General features: G+C 35.5%; 1 protein-coding gene across 1 annotated transcript in view; it reads left to right on the top strand.

Annotated features, from left to right (window-relative positions):
* The window catches only part of EIF3E (eukaryotic translation initiation factor 3 subunit E), a 55213-nt gene extending 37612 nt beyond the window's left edge, over window positions 1–17601 (top strand). Inside the window, exons 11-13 of the mRNA XM_043601603.1 lie at window positions 16146–16248; window positions 16535–16669; window positions 17423–17601. Of these exons, the coding sequence (XP_043457538.1) occupies window positions 16146–16248; window positions 16535–16669; window positions 17423–17461 (277 nt within the window). The 3' untranslated portion in view covers window positions 17462–17601. The remainder of the gene's footprint in view (window positions 1–16145; window positions 16249–16534; window positions 16670–17422) is intronic.
* Window positions 17602–17867: the final 266 nt, after the last annotated feature.

Raw genomic sequence — 17867 nt, 5'->3', positions numbered from 1 at the left:
AATTTAAAATATCTGATTCTCTTGAAGAATACTTGCATATTCCTAATATGTTATTGGTTATTGGTTGTGAAATAAAGAGATGAATCATATGTGGGATGCAGTTACAATAGGTAACAGTTCTTGCAATGCCCTTTTTTTTCTTTTTTTAGAGATTTATAATTCAGTCTTATGAAAGAGGGATGCTAATATTTTGTTTTTTCTTGCAGACTTTCCCCCATTTCTTATTAGAATATGGTCACTTGGGTGTTTTGCTTTGTCTAGGACTATATTTATCCTTGTTATCAGCCTTTTGAAAGCAAATTCTCCTTTTTATATCTTTAGTACCTAGTATGGTGACTCTGTACATTAGAGATGCTCAGTAAATACTTGTTAAATGAATAGATTTCTTTGCATTGGTGAATTTGTGTTTTTGTCCACAATAATGCTTTTTCACTGAGGTACCACGAGTAAAGTTTGTTCCAGCTCTAGCTTCTTCCCTTTATTAACTTGAGGACTTTGTATTCATTATTTTCCTTTTTTGAGATTTGGTTTACCATGCTTAACAGTGAAATAAAGTATTTGTCCTGTGTACTCAAGAGAAAAGTGCAGCTCAGAGGATATAATATAGTGGAAATACATCATCTATAAGCTTTTATGTGACTTTATCATTACCTAATAATTTTTTAAAGTTGGTATCAGTGTAGTTTTGATGTTTTTCTTTGAATGCTGTAGTTCTTTGATCCCAGTAGTTTTTTTGTAGCTTTAGACAAAGTCTAAAGCATTTTCAGACTAAAGTTCTAGTGGCTTTCTAAAGTCCAGAAATCTTTTCTCTTTTATAATGATAGTATTTCCTTTGTATTTCAGTTGTTTAAATGCTTTTGGCTGTGTGTGGAATGTTCTATAACTCAGGTGATTTTGGATACTTACATTATAATGCATTTTCTTCAATTATTAAGGAATTTTAGAGTTGGAAGAAATCTTGGGGAGCTTCTGATCCAACAGTGCAGTTACTGAATCATCAACAGTAGGGCTTTTTTCTGCACTAATGGAAATGTTATGTATCTATATTGTTTAGTATAGTAGCCAATAGTCCATTTGTGGCTTTTTTTTTTTTTTAAGAGAGCAGAGAAGGGGCAGAGGGTAGAGAGAATCTCAAGCAGGCTCCACACCCAGCACGGAGCTGATGGTGGGGCTTGTTTTCACAACTCTGAGATCATGACCTGAGCCAAAATCACTTAGCCACCCAGGCATCCCCATTTGTGGCTTTTGAACACTTTACATGTGGCTCAGATTTCAAATTATAGAACCATGGTTTAAATCCTGTGTGTGTGTGTGTGTTAGAACTTGTTTTCAAATGTGACATTATATATATATTTCTGTGTATATATAAGTCAAATTATAGTCCCTTTATGCTTGCTTAGCTTGTACCTCTGTTCAGCTTTCCTCCTGACTACTGAAGCACTTTGGTGGACGCTAAGACTTCTGGAAACACAGTTTTACCAAAAAAACCCACAAAAAACAAAAAACCAGATCCAGTACAACTCCTTTGTTTTCTAGTGGTTTTGTAGCCCCTTATTTATAGCTAGGAAACTTAATGCTCAGAGACATTGAGCTGTGTAGTTCTTACTTAATGACGGAGCCTGAACTAATAGATCTCTGACATTCATTGTATTATACCTCACTATAAATTCTTTTTTTTTCATTGTGCACAGTTGATATTTTTAGAAATATCAGATTGAGACTAATTTATCATTAGTCTTTTCACTAAAAGCCAGAGGATAAAGATGGAAACCGTTAAGTCACTGTTTAACTTTGTGTCTCAGAATCATTATAGAGTTTTATTTTATTTTACAAATACAGATTTCCTGAAGCCATTTCAAAGTTTTTGAATCAGATTTTCTGGATATGTTCTGCTGTGATGTCTAACAGAGCTACTATCCTATACCTTCAAAGTGGTTATTCACCAAAGCACATCCAGGATTGAGAACCACTGCATCAAGTTGCCAGTTTTTTAGGCACACATTTACATCCTGTTAAAGTAATGGAGTGAAAAATCAGTGATTTAGTATTTTTAGTATATAAGGAATTAAGAAGATAGGGGCAGAGCAGAAAGTATAGCTATGGGTGAAAAAGAAATAGTTGTCTTATAGCAACAACGAGATCTCTGTAAGGTTCATTGGCAGGGTGGAGGGTGTGTACAGTAGGACTTAGTCTAGGGGTTAGGTTTTTCATTTTTTAAAGCTGCTTTAATGGGTTTGGAATATGGTTTAAAATAATGTTAAACATTTAAGTTGGGCTTTTATAAATACAGAAAACATCAAAATGCAGACTCTACGGATTTGAAATCCATGGTAATGACCAACGGCTTATTGTTTACCTTTTAATAGTACATAGAAAAAACTCATTGTTCTGTAATCCAGATGTTTCTGTTTCTATTTGTTTAAGATAGAAAGAGACACACACAGTATGTGAGTGAGCAAGGGACAGAGAGAGAGAGGGAGGGAGAGAGAATCCCATGAGAGAGGGGGAGAAAGTGCAGAGCCTGAAGCTGGACTCAAGCTCACCTGATGTGGGGCTCAAACTCAGGAACCAGGAGGTCATGCCCTGAGCCAAAGTCACATCCTTAACCGACTGAGCAACTCAGGTGCCCCTGTAATACAGGTTTTTAACCCAGGTGTACATCAAAATCATCTGGAGAACTTAAAACAACATTAACTTAAATTTTAAAAAGTATAGATTTCCAAATCTCTGGGATCAAGGCTTGGGAATCTGGGTTTAAAGCTTCCCAGGTACACTCAGCCTTTGGTGGAAACATTGCTCTGAATTAGTGATGTGTAGTCCTGACAGCATATTAGCATCAAGTGGGAAGCTTTTAAAAAGAAATAAACAAAAATAAAGAAGGACTATGTTTTTTTAAAGCTCCTCTAAGTAATTCTGATGTAAAACCCGTTTTTAATTACACTTTTTATTTTGTGATGATTATAGATTCACATGAGGTTATAGGAAATAATAAATCCCCTTTGTTCTTCACAGTTTCCCATTTACACAGTTCACATTTCCAATGATAACATCTCGCAATAATATCTCACAAACTGTAGTAAAATATTACAACCAGTGTATTGATATTGATACATTTTGATCTGTTAACCATTTCTATAATTTTGTTACTTGAAGAATATGCAAAAACTTTTTTAAAAGGTAATGTTCAACTTTCCAGAGAGGATAGACACACTAGGTGTCATGATTATGATGTAATTAGCAGCAGTATAACTAGTATAGGTCTTCAAAGAAGAAAATACTGCAGATGTGAATGAGTGCCTCTTGTGGCCAAGCACTGGTTAGAAGGTAGTGAGCACACCCTCAGAACTTTAAATCCAGAGGAAGAAGCAAATTAAATAAAGACAAAATTATAAGTTATGATAGGTGTTTTGAAGAAAAATAGAGTAATGAGAATGACATGGACATAATTTATAAATTGTGTGTTGGAAAATCCCAAAGTAATTTAGATTAAAGCTTTAGTGAACCCTGTTAACTCTGCAAATGGAATATGTTTAAGCTGAAAAGTAGACTTTTTTCCCCACTGTATACTAATCATGACACAGTATTCCATTCACAAGTTTGTGCTGACCTATTTCTCTGCTTCTAATTAATTTAAAATTATTTAATATTCTGTCCTTTTTGGGGGGACCAGGGGAAAGATTGGTCTCCAGCCTCCTTTCTGTCCAAAAGTGGACACATTTTAAATGCTCAAGAGAATAGTACATATTCTAGAACCAATGGTTGTTTATTAAACAACTTTTTCCATTAGTGATTTGGAACATTCTCAGTTGATAGGTTTCTTGACTAAACACATGTGATAGTCATATCTTTATAAAAATGCATATCTTTTTCTTTTTTTTTTAAATTGAGAAAGCTCTTTATTTTTTTTAATTTATTATTTTTTTAACGTTTTTTTATTCTTATTTTTGAGACAGAGAGAGACAGAGCATGAATGGGGGAGGGTCAGAGAGAGAGGGAGACACAGAATCTGAAACAGGCTCCAGGATCTGAGCTGTCAGCACAGAGCCCGACGCGGGGCTCGAACTCACGGACCGTGAGAACATGACCTGAGCCAAAGTCGGCCGCTTAACCGACTGAGCCACCCAGGCGCCCCAAAAATGCATATCTTTATAAAGAATGTTTTTAGGGGTGCCTGGGTGGCTCGGTTGAGTGTCTGACTTCAGCTCAGGTCATGATCTCATGGTTCACGAGTTCAAGCCCTGCATCGGACTCTGTGCTGACAGCTCAGAGCTTCTAGCCTGCTTTGGATTCTGTCTCCCTCTCTCTCTCTCTGCCTCTCCCCCACTCATTCTCTCTCTCTCTCTCTCTCAAAAATAAATAAAAACATTTTAAAAAAGAATGTTTTTATCAGTTTATATACAACCTTATAGATTTGTAGGATAAGTTACCAATCTGTTTACTATAAAGTATGCAACATCTGTCATAAAAGATTACTGTGGTGGGATTTAATTTAGTATAGTTGAACAGTTTATGAGATATGGTGTGTGTCTGAAGTTTAAAAGCTGTTCTAGAGTAATTCTTGGACCAGTTTTCAATTGTAGATAAAAATAAAGTATGGAAGTAATACTTTGAATGTGTGTGATAAACATGTTGGAGCATACATTAATGTAATTTTCCTTTAGAGAGTTAGTTTGACTTTTCACAAAAGAAGATATTTGCCAACTACTCTTAAAGCCATTCTACTTTGTTAAATAACATTTTAGATGTTAATATTTTTCTTAAAGTTCTTATTAACTTTCTTACAGTTACTATTCATAATTTTATTTCCTGATATTAAAGAAAAATATAGAAAGGTGTATTTCCGATGGAGATAAACTCGTTTCAAAAATATTTTTGTATTTCTGTGTTAACTGTTAAGTAATATATGACATACCTTGGAGATACTGCGGGTTTGGTTCCAGGCCACTGTAATAAAGTGAATATCACAATAAAGCTGTTCAAATGGGGGCACCTGGGTGGCTCAGTTGGTTAAGCATCTGACTCTTGATATCGACTTAGGTCATGATCTCAGAGTCATGAGATCAAGCCCTATGTCAGGCTCATCACTGAGTGTGGAGCTTACTTGGGATAAAAGCTAGTTGAATGAATTTTTTTGTTTCCCAGTGTATATAGTCTGTAGTCTGTTAAGTGTGCAATGTAGCATTATGTCTAAAGAATGTACATACCTTAATTTAGAAATATTACTAATGGAGCACCTGGGTGGCTCAGTCAGTTGAGTGTCTGACTCTTGATTTCTCTGTCTCTCTCCCTCTCTGCCCCTTTCTTGGCTCACATGTGTGCTCGCTCTCTCTCAGAATGAATAATAAACATTTTTTAAAAATATTACTAAAAAATGCTAACCATCATCTGAGCTTTTAGTGAATCATAATCTTTTTGCTACTGAAGGGTCTTGCCTCGATTTTAATTGCCCCTGACTGAACAGGGTGGTGGTTGCTGAAGATTGGGGTAGCTGCTGCAGTTTCTTAACATAAGACAATGAAGTTTCCCACATAATATTGACTCTTCCTTTCACAAACAATTTCTCTGTAGCATGTGATGCTGTTTGATAGTATTTTACCCACAGTAGAACTTCTTTCCAAATGGGGAGTCTTTTCTCTCATACCCTGTCCTTGCTCTATCAACTAAGTTTATGTAATATTCTAAATCCTCTGTTGTCATTTTCAATAATCTTCACCAAGAGTAGATTCCATCTCAAGAAACCACTTTCTCTACTCATGCATCAGAAGCAACTCCTTATCTGTTAAAGTTTTACCATGAAAGTATAGCAATTCAGTCACATCCTCAAGTTCCACGTCTCATTCTCGTTCTCTTCCTATTTCTACCACATCTGCAGTTATTTCCTCACTGAAGTCTGGAATTTTTAAAAATCATCTGAGGCTTGGAATTAACTTCTTCCAAACCCCTGTTAATGTTGATATTTCGACCTCTTCCCATGAATCACAAATAATCTTAATGGCATCTTTTTTTTTTTTTAATTGTTTTAATGTTTGTTTATTTTTGAGAGAGAGAGAGCAGAAGCTGGGGAGGGTCAGAGAGAGGGAGACACAGAATCCGAAGCAGGCTCCAGGCTCTAAGCTGTCAGCACAGAGCCTAACGCGGGGCTTGAACTCAAACTGCGAGGTCATAACCTGAGCTGAAGTCAGACGCTCAACTGACTAGGCCATCCAGGTGCCTCTGTTAATGGCATCTTAATGGTGAATCTTTAGGAGGTTTTCAATTTACTTTGTCCAGATTCAACAGAAGAATCACTGTGTATGGCAGTTACAGCCCTAGGAATTTCTTAAATAATAACACTTGAAATTACTCCTTGATCCGTGGACTTCAGAACGGATGATGTATTAGTAGGCACGACTACAACATTAATCTCATTGTACGTCTCCATCAGAGCTCTTGGGGTGATGAGGTGCATTGTCAGTGGGCAGTAATATTTTGAAAGGAATTTTTTTTCCTGAGCAGTAGATCTCAACAGTGTGTTTAAAATATTCAGTAAACTATTTTGTAAACAGATGTGCTATCATCCAGGCTTTGTTGTTCATTTACAGAGCATAGGCAGAGTAGATTTAGCATAATTCTTAAGAGCCCTAGGATTTTGGGGATGGTAAATGAACCATTGGTTTCAGCTTAAAGTCACCAGCTGCATTAGCCCCTAACAAGAGGGTCAGTCTGTCTGTCCTTTGAGGCTTTGAATCCAAGCATTGACTCCTCCTCTCTAGCTGTGTAAGTCCAAGGTGGCATCTTCTTCCAATATAAGGCTGTTTGGTCTACATTGAAAATCTATTGTTTGGTGTAGCCACGTTCATTAATTATCTTAGCTAGACCTTCTGGATAACTTGCTGCTTCACCTTGGGTACTTTTATGTTCTGGAGATAGCTTCCTTTCTTAAATTTCATGGCCAGCCTCCAGGAACTTCAATTTTTTTTTTCCTTGGCCTTTCTTACTTCTCTCAGCCTTCATAGAACTGACAGGGAATGTTGTGCCTGTTTTGGTCTTTTTTCCAGACCACTAAAACTTCCTATCAGCAGTAAGGCTGTTGACTTCTTATCATTCGTGTATTCACTGGAGTAGCACTTTTAATGTCCTGCAAGAACTTTTCCCTTTGCATTCACAACTTGGCTAACTGGCATAAGAGGCCTACCTTTCAGGCTGTGTCAGCTTTTGACATGCCGTCCCCACTAAACTTAATCATTTCTAGCTTTTGATTTGAACTAAGAGACATGCGACTCCTCCTTTCACTTGAACACTTAGAGGCGATTGTAGGGTTATTAATTGGCCTAATTTCTGTATTGTTGTGTCTCAGGTAATAGGGAGGCCTAAGGAGTGAGAAATGGGGAACAGCCATCACTAGAGCAGTCAGAACACACACATTTATGGGTTAAGTTTGCTGTCTTACGTGAGTTTCATGGTACTTCAAAACTGTTAACAGTAGTAACATCAATTATCACTGATTACAGATGACCGTAGCAAATATAACAATAGTGAAAAAGTTTGAAATCCTGTGAGAAGCACCAAAATGTGACACAAAGACATGAAGAAAGCAAATGCTGTTGGAACAATGTAACTAGTAGACTTGCTCTTTGCAGGGTTGCCACAGACCTTCAATATTTAAAAAAATGTAGTATCTGTGAAGCTCAGTAAAATGAAATTCAATTAGAGGTATGCCTATATTCTTATTTTTGACTAAGGAGATATTGGAAAATTCAGTGAGAATCTTTAGTGTCAGTTTTCTCCTTTTTTCTTTCTCCTATTTCCTTCCAGTTTTACAGTTCAGCAGTTTATTCTTAATACTCATTCTTAAATTAGCTGTCCTACCTTTGTAAAAGACTGGAGTACTTTGGATATGCTAAATAGTTGGCCTCAGTCTTCAGTGAAAAGCAGGCAAGAGGACCCCATAGGTAAATGCTTAAGTTCATAGTTTTTGAAATACATAAAATTAGTAATTAAAAACCTGAAAGAAAATTGACCTAGAGTTGGTGGAACCCTAATTGGTTCTCTAGATTTAGACTGATGTTCCTAGGTAGGACCACTGGTCTTAATTACTGCCCAGAAACAAGGAAAGTATCTGGTTTTGTGCTAGAGGCATGAACGTGTTTAATGAAACAGAACTGAGGGTGAAATACTTACACTTTGTCTTTTTGAAATAGCACTTAGGATCCTATATATTTCCTTTTTTTTTTTTTTTTTTTTTGGTCACTGAAAAATTATTAACATTTTGCTGTAGTCAGAGTTACTACTAATAATTTGTCATACTGGATTTTGTATTTTATTTTAAATTCTTTCTCACAATAGGTTTATATGCTATTTATGTTTTTTCCTAGGACTTTTATGGCTGTATTTTTTCTGTTTAAATTCACGTAGGATTTATACTTGGGAATAGAGAATTAGGAAGACACTACCTTTTTTTTCCCTAAATGGCCAGTCAACATGATTTATTGAAAAATTATCTTTTCTCCCACTAATTTGAAATGACACCGATATCACATTTAAAATTGTCATTTGTATATGGGACTCTTTCTGAATGCTTTAATCTGTTGTAATTATCTCTGGGTTCCTGAACAAGCACCGAATTGTTTCAAACAAGATTTGTAATGTGTTTTAGTATTCACTATACTCTGTGGAGTTGATAATTGCCATTTTCCTCCCATTTGCTTAGTTGTTTTTCTTAGTGTCTTTATCACTAATTACACTTCAGACTGCTTGCCACTTTATAAATCTCTTCTCAAGACTAATTACTCTATCAGTTATATCTGTGGGAAAAAGATCTGGACTTGTTGCTTTCTATGCCTGTTGCACATTTGTCTCCCTTTGTCCTTTGTTCTAAGGATTCCTTTAGTCTGTCTCCTGTAGTAGAGCTCCAGTTTTATTGTATTCCTTTTTTTCTTGATTTACTATCATATTTTGGTAAAGCATGTCCTTCAATAGCTTTATAAGGTTGTTTAGAGGTAAAATAGTCATATCTGAAAATGTCCATTTTACTCTCATATTTGAATAATGGTATTAGGCATGGTATTCTAGGTAGAAAATTACTTTATTCCAGAATTTTGAAGACTTTGTTCTGTCGCTTTCTAGAAGCTTTCTGCTCTAGAAGTCAGAAGCTATTTTTATCTCTGATCTTTTACATATAGGTGTTTTGTTTCCCTCTCTAACAATTTGAAGGATTATTTTTCTTTCCTCCCATTGCTCTGAAATTTCACGGTGATATATCTTAGTGTAGGTTTATTTTAATTCTTCATACTGGACCCTTTTAATTTGGGAACTCATGCCCCAGTTCTGGGAAACTTTTTTTTTTTTTTTTTGCATTATTTCTTCAATGATTTATTTTCTTTTATTTTCACTGTTTATTCTTTCTGAAACTACTGTTGTTTGGATAGTGGATCTCCTGGACTAGACTTTTAATTTTTTTACCTTTTCTCTCCAATTTCCATACCTTTGTCTTTATGTTCTACACTCTGGGGAGATTTTCTCAACATCTTCTTCCAAACCTTCTGTAGGTAAAAAAACACAAATCCATGATGTCACATCTTTCAGTTCTTATTTTATGGATGCAGTATCACAACAGTTTGTAATTTTTCAAAGGATATTGCTAGCCTTTTATTTTAGTGTTTTTATTGAGCTATAATTGATACATATAACATATTAGTTTCAACATCATGGACAACATAATATATAACATAAGGATTTGATGTGAAATGGTCATCACAGTAAGTCTAGTTACCATCCATCACCACGCATAGTTGCAAAGATCTTTTTTGGTGATGGGAACTTTTAAGGTTTGCTCTCTTGGAAATTTTCAAATATACAGTGCAATATTATTAACAGTAGTCACTTTGCTATACATTACATCTCATGAATTATTTTATTATTAGAAGTTCGTGCCATTTGACCCCTTTAACCAATTCACCTGTCCCTCCACCCATCACCACCTCTGGCAACCACCAATCTGTTCTCTGTATCAAGGCCTGTTTTTTTAGTTTTTGTTTTGCTTTGTTTTGTTTTGTTTAAGATTCCAGGGGTGCCTGGGTAGCTCGGTCGGTTGAGCATCTGACTCCTGATTTTGGCACAGGTCATCTTCCCAGGGTTGTGGGATTGAGCCCCACATTGGGGTCCATGCTGAGTGTGGAGCCTGCTTAAGATCCTCTCTCCTTCTGCCTCTCTCCCCAGTTTGCAATCTCTCTCTCTCTCTCTCTTTATATTAAAAAAATTATAAATGAAAAGAAAGAATTTCCACATATGGAATCCACATATAAAGTGAGATCATATAGTATTTGTCTTTCTCTGTCTTATTTCACTTAGCATAATGCCCTCAAGGTCATACATGCTGTTGCAAGTGGCAGGATTTTATTCTTTTTTATGGCTAATATTCATATAATATCTCCCACTTTCTTTATCCACTCACCCATCAATGGATACTTAATTTGCTTCCATATCTTGGCTATTGTAAATTAGCTGTAGTGAACATGGGTGTACATAAATCTTTTTGAGTTAGTGTTTTGTTTCCTTTTGTTAAAACCCAGAAGTGGAATTACTGGCTCATATGGTAGTTGTATTTTTAATTGTTTGAGAAGTCTATGCTGTTTTCCATCCAGCATGTATCAGTTTACATTTCCACCAACAATGTACAAGTCTTCTCTTTTTTCCACATCCTTGCCAACACTTGTTATTTCTTGTCTTTGATAATAGCCATTCTAAGTGTGAGATGATATCTCATTGTAGGTTTGATTTGCATGTCATGTACCTGTTGGCCATCTGTATGTCTTCTTTGGGAAAATGTCTATTTAGGTCCTCTGCCCATTTTTTAGTTAAATTATTTGGTTTTTTGTTTGTTTTTGTTTTTTGCTATTCAGTGGTAGTAATTCCGTATATATTTTGGATATTAACCCCATAGATATGTCATTTGCAATATCTTCTACCATTTGGTAGCTTACTCTTGCATTTTGTAGATGGGTTCTTTTGCTATGCAGACTTTTTAGTTTGATAAAGTCCCACTTGTTTATTTTTGCTTCTGTTGTCTTTACTTTTGGTGTCAGATCAAAAAATCATTGCCGGGGTGCCTGGGTGGCTCAGTCGGTTAAGCGTCCAACTTCAGCTCAGGTCACGATCTCACGGTGCGTGAGTCCAAGCCCCGTGTCGGGCTCTGGGCTGATGGCTCAGAGCCTGGAGCCTGCTTCTGATTCTGTGTCTCCCTCTCTCTCTGCCCCTCCCCCATTCATGCTCTGTCTCTCTCTGTCTCAAAAATAAACGTTAAAAAAAAAAAAATCATTGCCAAGGCTGATGTCAAGGAGCTTACCACCTGTGTGTTCTTAGAGGAGTTTATAGTTTCAGGTCTTAGGTTCAGGTCTTTATTCAGTCTTTAATATATTTAGAGTTAATTTTGTTTATGGTGTAAGATAGTGGTCCATTTTCAATCTATTACATGTGGTTGTCCATTTTCCCCAGCATCATTTATTGAAGAATATATAGCCAAACAATATATAATTCTCCATTGTATATCCTTAGCTCCTTTGTCATAAATTAGTTGAACATCTATGCAAAGCTTTGTAACAATAGTTTGAAATTAGGAAGTGTTATGCTTCCAGCTTTGTAATTCTTGCTCAAGATCACTTTGGCTACTTAGGGTCTTTTGTGGTTCCATATGTATTTCTCATTTAACATATTCAATATGTTGTTGCATTACTTGAGAAAGGTGTGCTAGTCAACTTAAAGATATATATAAGGGACATTTACACAAATATTTAGATGTCAGCTTTAAGCTGCCAGATGAGGTTGAGAGTTTATAAAATCTGAATAATCTGGAAATTATTTTTGTGTTTAAAATCTAGATCAAATAGATACTTTTCTCAGAAATTCTGCATTTCGATACATTTTGTCTTTTAGTGTATTGATAAACTGAGTTAATTTAAATAACACAAGGTAAGCATGGTGTAGGATAGCTTAAGCCAACGTTTTGTTTTTTAAGCTTTAATAGGATTTATAGTTTTATTTTTAAAACTTAACTATTTTTGTATAAAATCACTGGACTATAAGAGTATTGTCAAGTTTTGAGGATTTCTTTCTATCAGTCATTTAATTTCTTTTACCCTGTATATTTTCCTGTTACTTAAAAGACACTGGACTGTTGCCACATTCTTTAATTCACTCTCAGAGTGATTGGTAGCATAGATAACCTGAGATGCCATCAATAATTTATTAATACTTCTTGGACATTATTCAGGTTTTTCTTTGACTTGATTTAATACATAAAGGATCAACAAGCACAATGCAAAGCAGTAAATCCCCAGCGTAGGATTATGGGTCAGAGTTTGCAGATATTTGTGGGTCTTGATGCATGTTGCCATATTGCCCCAGCCATGTTGGAATATGAGATAGAATATGGATGTAAAGAAAGAAAGGATGAAGAATTCTCTATGGAGTTATACAGAGTAGACTTTTCTGTCTTTTATGTTAAAATCTGACCTTAAATATTTCCTTAAATAAGAAGTCCCCAAACCTCCAGACTAGAATAGTAAACTCTTGTGCATCTCACATAGCTCTTTCTACTTTATTCATCTTTACACTTAAAATAGTTTATATATTTTGGGGATGAAGTTATTGTCCTCTACTCCCCAACCCCTGGCTTAAACTTTATAAAAGTGAGGAACAGACTGTATTTTCTTGTTAGCATCTAACAGTTCATATTTTGTTGAGTGAATACCAAGGAAGGAAGATAATTGGTTTGGTTTGGCTGGCATGTAGTGTTCATGGGAGAGAATAATGGGAATTTGAAAGTGAGGTTGTAGCCGAATTGTATAGAACCATGAATGAGATATTTAGAAGTTTGGATTTTATTGTTTCGGTAAAAGGACTATGTTAAAGTTTTGAAAGGAATTTGGGAATAAACTGGTTAGTTAGCAATTATATAAAATAGATTAAGGAGAGACTGGAGAGGTAGATGAGTTAAAAAAAAAAAAAAACCAGGAAACACTAATAGAGCCTGAACTAGAGAAGTGACTAGTATAGGAGTCAGTAAATTTTTATTAATTGTCTCCTGTAAACTGGGCATTGTGCTAATTGCTAGGTAGATAACAGTGAACAAAGAAACTTTGGTACATTCTCTTTGGCTGCATATACAGTGTATCATGAAAGCAGATACTCAACAACAGAAAGTTACACCTATTATATCTGCTCCAAAGAATATAGAAGGGCTATGAAATCAAAGATATATTACAGTTTACAGAGGTGTCGTGGAAGGCTTATGAGGGTACTGTTTTAGCTGAGACCTGTGTAACAGTTAAGTGAAGATGATGGATGACCCTTTTAAGCAGAAGGCACAGTATATGCAAAGGTCCTGAAGTGATTAAAAACCTGGCAAGTGTAATGAATAGAGAGGTTTAGTATGGTGGGTGGAGAGGAAAGTCTTTCAAGATGACAGTAGAGTGGTTAGATAAAAGGCAGTGGTTAAAGAGAATTCTAGGTCTTCTCAGTTAGATGTGACAGCATCTAGAGGAATCTAATAGATAACCTAGGCTTCAAGACCATGTTTCATTATAATTTTAGTTATTTAAACAGCCTCATAAATAGGTTATATATTATCATTTTAAAGCATCTTTACCAACTCTACATAATTCATAGCTTACTGAGAATAATTTTTCTGCTCTTTAAAATAGAATATAGTGGTTTGGCCAAACCATAAGAGACTCTTAAAAACTGAGAATAACCTGAGGGTTGATGGGGGGTGGGAGCTCGGGGAGGGTGGGTGATGGTCATTGAGGAGGGCACCTGCTGGGATGAGCACTGGCTGTTGTATGGACCAATTTGACAATAAATTTCATATTAAAAAAAATAAAATAGAATATAGTGATCTTAAACATTGGAATTTTAATATATTTAGTACAGTTTCTTTTGTGCTTTTCAGAGTAAAATGCTTTGGCCTCACTTTAATGAGTTATATTTGGGGGGATGCAGGAGGCATACGAAAGATAAATTGCTATAGGAGGTGATAAAATAATCAGTATGTTTTGGAAAATCTGTTCTTTACATTTAGAGTTGAGTTTTAGGTAAGAGTAGCAGACATTTGCTTACTATAGAAGTGTAGAGACAATGAAATTTACACATTTCTAAAATAAGTCAAGCACCAGCAGGAAACACAGGAGTTTATGGGAAACCACAGGAAACACCAGTTGCAGGAATTTTTACTAGTCAAAAACACACCTGCTTGTTTAAGTAAGTTGATGTAGTTCCCTATTTTTAGTAGCTTAAATAAAATTAAGGTTATTAGAGAACAGTGATAAAGAGAATAAAATGAAGTCCATGAAATTGAATTAATAGTCATGGATTAATTGTTCTTTCTGCTTGCTGAGAATGTTGTATTTAGAGCAAAATCGATCACAGAAAGACAGAGAACAAAATTTTGACACATAAATCCAGGGAGTTTTATGGTGGTGTTTTTGCTTGTATTCATCAAGATGTTATTAGCTCCAAGCATATTTTAAGGATAAGTTTTTTTTTTTAAGTTTATTTATTTTGAGAGAGACAGAACGAGCTGAAGAGGGACATGGAGAGAGAGGGAGGGAGAGAGAGAGTCCCAAGTAGACTCTGCACTGTTAGCACAGAGCCCCCTACACGAGGCTCAGACTCCCAAACTGTGAGATCATGGCCTGAGCCGAAACCAAGAGATGCTTAACCGACGGAGGTATCCAGGCTCACCTTTATGGATACATTTTAATTGTATATCTGCATAGATTTAGTTTGTACTTATTTTATTGATAACCTAACTTAAATTTTTCATTAAAGATTTTTTTTATGTTAATTTTTAGAGAGAGAGAGAGAGAGAGAGAGAGAGCGCGCGCGCAGGCAGGGATGGGGCAGATAGAGGGGGAGACACAGTCTGAAACAAGCTCCAAGCTCTGAACTGTCAGCACAGACATGGGGCTTGAACTCAGAACAGTGAGATTGTGACCTAAGCTGAAGTTGGACGCTTAACCCATTGAGCCACCCAGGCGCCACATTAATTTTTACATTTTGAACGAACTTCTGTTAACTCTTTTTCAATAAATGTGTAACATGGGGATAGCATAGATAATATTATTCTCATAAGGGTATTTTTATAAATTAGGTTATTTGTGTTGGAAAGTCTGGAATTACATAATGATATGATTGCCAGTGTCTTGACATAGGATCAGGAATTTTAGTTTATAATATTCTAAGGAAAGATTGTATTATTGGTACTCTAGTTCTTTTCATCAAACCAGTGATAACATTAGAGGGCCTGGCAAGTGTGTAATGTCTTCAAAGAAGACTGATGAAAAGAGAACAGTTAATGTTTAAACATGCATATGTGAATACATTTATACTCTGTACTCTTTAATACTATATATGCACACTATTCCATCAGCTGAGTGGTTTACTTATGTACTGCCAAGGGGTGCTTTTATTAGTCCTGATAAATTGAGCTCTATAATGGTATCTTTTTACCCCAGTCATCTCCCTGGCTCCCTTCTCTCTTTCTCTCTCTCTCTCTCTCTCTCTCTCTCTCCCTCCCTCCCTCCCTCCCTCCCTCCCTCCCTCCCTCTTTCTCCTCTTTGTCTTCCTCCATCCTCCACCCTCCTCGTATTTTATGTATGTGTATCTTTCTCCTTCCTTTGAAATTCATTGGCTAACATTTAGGTTGTATAGTGTACAATTCCCAGAGTGCCCTCGGAGTTTAATGCAAACATATATACCAGACCTGAGTTTTAGTTACTTCATTATATTATACTTATCACTGATGTTCCTTGTAGTAGGTTTAATTTGTATAATCATTATACATTATAAAACCTTTTCCTCTCTTAGAGCATTATTAATTGAGCACTTGCTAAGTGTAAGGTACTATTCTAGAAGCCAGAAAGATTTCTATAAATGTGAAATGTGGTCCTCTCCCCTCAAGGATCTTAACAGTCTGGTTGGTGGAATGGGGATAGGTCATGCACAGTATTAGATAATTGCACAAACATGGAATAGTGCAGTTATTAAGTCACAGTATTTAAGAGAGGTGATCCATAAATACCTGAAAGTCTCTATGCAGAGTGTGGTTCTCTATGGACATGAAACCAAGGTTTTAGACTCCATTAACATTGTTTTTACTTTTTCATTAGCATGTTGGCAGACAAACTGAACATGACTCCAGAAGAAGCTGAAAGGTGGATTGTAAATTTGATTAGAAATGCAAGACTGGATGCCAAGATTGATTCTAAATTAGTGAGTATTATGTTAGTTATGCTACATCTTGATATAAGTTGCTGATTATTTTATGCTTTTTTGGGAATTTTTCATTAAGGACATTTTGTTCTATTCTGTTAGAATTTTTGCTTTGTTTTAAGGCAACAGCAACCACCTGTTTTTTTTGTTGCTGGAGTTATATTGTCATCTCTGTACAGTGCATAAAAATGTGTGCAACAGTCAGGTAGTGTTGTGATGTCATGCTCATGACTTAGGGAAACTTGGTTGTAATATTACAGGATCAATTTCCCCTGTCTTATTTTAGGGTCATGTGGTTATGGGTAACAATGCAGTCTCACCCTATCAGCAAGTGATTGAAAAGACCAAAAGCCTTTCATTTAGAAGCCAGATGTTGGCCATGAATATTGAGAAGAAACTTAATCAGAATAGTAGGTCTGAGGTAAGAACCACATATTTTCTATTCAGTCTCGAATTTAGCAAGAATATAACATCATTATTACATCTTACATGTGTGGTTTAGTATTGATCTTTAAAAAATTGATTTTATCTGTCATATTTAACTATGTCAAAAAATATATATATCCCTTCTTTTGGTAAAGATCCTACATATTAGATATTAAACTTGAACAGCCATGTAATTTTGGAATCCCAAACCAGCTTTAATGCTTCTTAGCTATTACGATTATGTGTAACTGAAGGGTAGGAAGTTATTATTTTTAGGAAGTACAACTGCTTCCTAAACTAGATGGAACATTCAGAGACCTCATGTGATTGAAATTTTAACAGAGGTTTGTGTCCTTTGAGTAGTTTTTCAAAGAAGAGAAGGAAGAATTGGGAAATTATTGTTCATGACTGTTCCAGCCACGTCTAGAATAACTCAACCTAAAAAGATAACTTTTATATGATGTTATTTTCTGTATGCTTAAAGATCAATTTGTATTGACTTTTGTTATAATGTTGGTGATGCTGTCATTGTTATACTTTATAATTGGTCAAAAACTGTTTCAGATGATATTTTGACTTGTTTTTTATTGTTGTAAGTGGCATAATTTAGAAATTGCAGAGGTCATTAAAATCTTAGAGAGGGGTTTGGGCAGGAGTACTGAAAGGAAATGCTAGTATCACTTTGTAAGTTAGCTTTTTCAGAAAGTACTTTCTTCTAACTCTGTCAATTTCCCTTTGCATGTTTTAGGCTCCTAACTGGGCAACTCAGGACTCTGGCTTCTACTGAAGAAGTGTATAAAGACAAGATGAAAAAAACTATAAAAATGAAATAATAAAATCATTATATAAAGGATGACATGCATTTTAGAAACAACATTGTGTATAAATTTGGGGGGATTTGAATAAAATTGGCTGTGTTTCATTTTATCTTGTGAATTTCCTTGTGTATAGATGTGTGTATTTTTTTAACTTTTCATTTTGGAATAATTATAGATTCACAGAAAATTGTGAAAATAGTACAGAGAGGTCTCTTGTAGCCTAAACCTAGTTCACCCCAATTTTTTCATTTATGTTGCTATGATGCATTACCACAACCAGGATATAGACATAGGTACAATGTGTGTAAATAGCTCTATGCCATTTCATCACTTCTGTAGATTTGTATAGCCTTCAGTGCAGTCAAGATAAAGTAC

This window comes from Prionailurus bengalensis, chromosome F2 (genome assembly GCF_016509475.1).
Source record: "Prionailurus bengalensis isolate Pbe53 chromosome F2, Fcat_Pben_1.1_paternal_pri, whole genome shotgun sequence".
Lineage (NCBI taxonomy): Eukaryota > Metazoa > Chordata > Mammalia > Carnivora > Felidae > Prionailurus > Prionailurus bengalensis.
This window is presented reverse-complemented; position numbering and strand designations above follow the sequence as displayed.